This window comes from Penaeus monodon, chromosome 30, assembly GCF_015228065.2.
Source record: "Penaeus monodon isolate SGIC_2016 chromosome 30, NSTDA_Pmon_1, whole genome shotgun sequence".
NCBI classification, from domain to species: domain Eukaryota; kingdom Metazoa; phylum Arthropoda; class Malacostraca; order Decapoda; family Penaeidae; genus Penaeus; species Penaeus monodon.
Genome location: NC_051415.1, coordinates 37,067,540 through 37,068,764, shown reverse-complemented (window position 1 = coordinate 37,068,764; position 1,225 = coordinate 37,067,540). Strand labels below are relative to the sequence as shown.

The 1,225-nt window shown below is 35.5% G+C and overlaps 1 protein-coding gene across 1 annotated transcript in view; it reads left to right on the top strand.

Moving 5' to 3' along the window:
• The window catches only part of LOC119592442 (exostosin-2-like), a gene marked incomplete at its 3' end in the record, with an annotated part of 49,471 nt that overhangs the window by 22,613 nt on the left and 25,633 nt on the right, over window positions 1–1,225 (top strand). Inside the window, 3 exon segments of the mRNA XM_037941263.1 lie at window positions 274–477; window positions 795–978; window positions 1,090–1,212. Of these exon segments, the coding sequence (XP_037797191.1) occupies window positions 274–477; window positions 795–978; window positions 1,090–1,212 (511 nt within the window).

The window sequence follows — 1,225 nt, the reverse complement described above, 5'->3', positions numbered from 1 at the left end:
GGGGCCCTTCCGTAGGGGATGTAGGATAACCCCCTCAAAGGCCATGCCCCAACATTGATTTGTTTGAACCACAATAGTAGTCTTTAGAGGTAGTGGTGGTACAAAGTTAGGTATCATAGGAGCATTATTGGAAACAAGAAAATGTATTGATTATTTTTTGTAACTTGTTTAATATAGGAGAAAAGCAAATATGAATAAAGAAAATGTATAATGACTTTTCTTATATTTACATGACCTTCAAAGTGGACCTTCTAACTTCCACATTGTTTTCAGCTGGTCTGAAGGAGAAAATCACCTTCTTTTCAACATGATGCCTGGAACGCCACCAGAATTTGACACAACCTTAAACCTGGCTCGTGGCAAAGCTATTGTGGGTGGAGGTGGATTCTCTTCCTTGACCTACCGCAGGGGTTACGATGTTTCTCTCCCAGTATATAATCCAGCTCATCAAAATACACCTATGAAAAGAAAACCTTTGTAAGATTGTATTTTAACCTTGGTCATTCCTGAAAGTAAGATAATTTAACTGGAGTCCTCACTGTTGAACTGTTTTAGTTGAAACTTAGCATGATTTTAGATATTGAAACAAGAAAGGAACCATTATTAAAGAAGATGAATTTGAATATCATGTGGATATAATAATTATACTCCTAACATAAGGATGCTTTTATATTTAAATGTTATTTTATTGTAAGCAATAGTGATATGCAACTTCATGGAATGTTGTTGTTGCCTTACTAACTCATTTCATTTTTTATTGTATATGATTATACTTTGAATATTTATCAATTTAGTGGAAAACGCCAGTGGTTGATGGTATCCTCTCAGCCCAACATTCACCGAGACTACCGGGAAGACTTAGAAGCCCAGCTGTTGGAAGGCGCAATATGGAAAATCTCTCATTCTGACAGTGTGTTCCATTCTCCAATCTTACAGTACGATGTAGAGGATCTGATATGTATCAATATCCTCAAGTTTTAAGTGTAAGTTTCGTGTTGATAGTTTTTATAGTATTGTTTAAAGATATACTGGATAACATAAACAATAAAATCCATATTGTTATTTACTTCAGAATATTATTTCCTGCAGGACGCAAAACTCTGTCTTGTAATCCGTGGTGGTCGTCTTGGACAAACAACTCTTTATGATGCTATGCAAGCTGGATGTGTGCCTATAATCATAGCAGATTCATATGTCCTACCATTTTCTGAGGTAAGTTAATTGT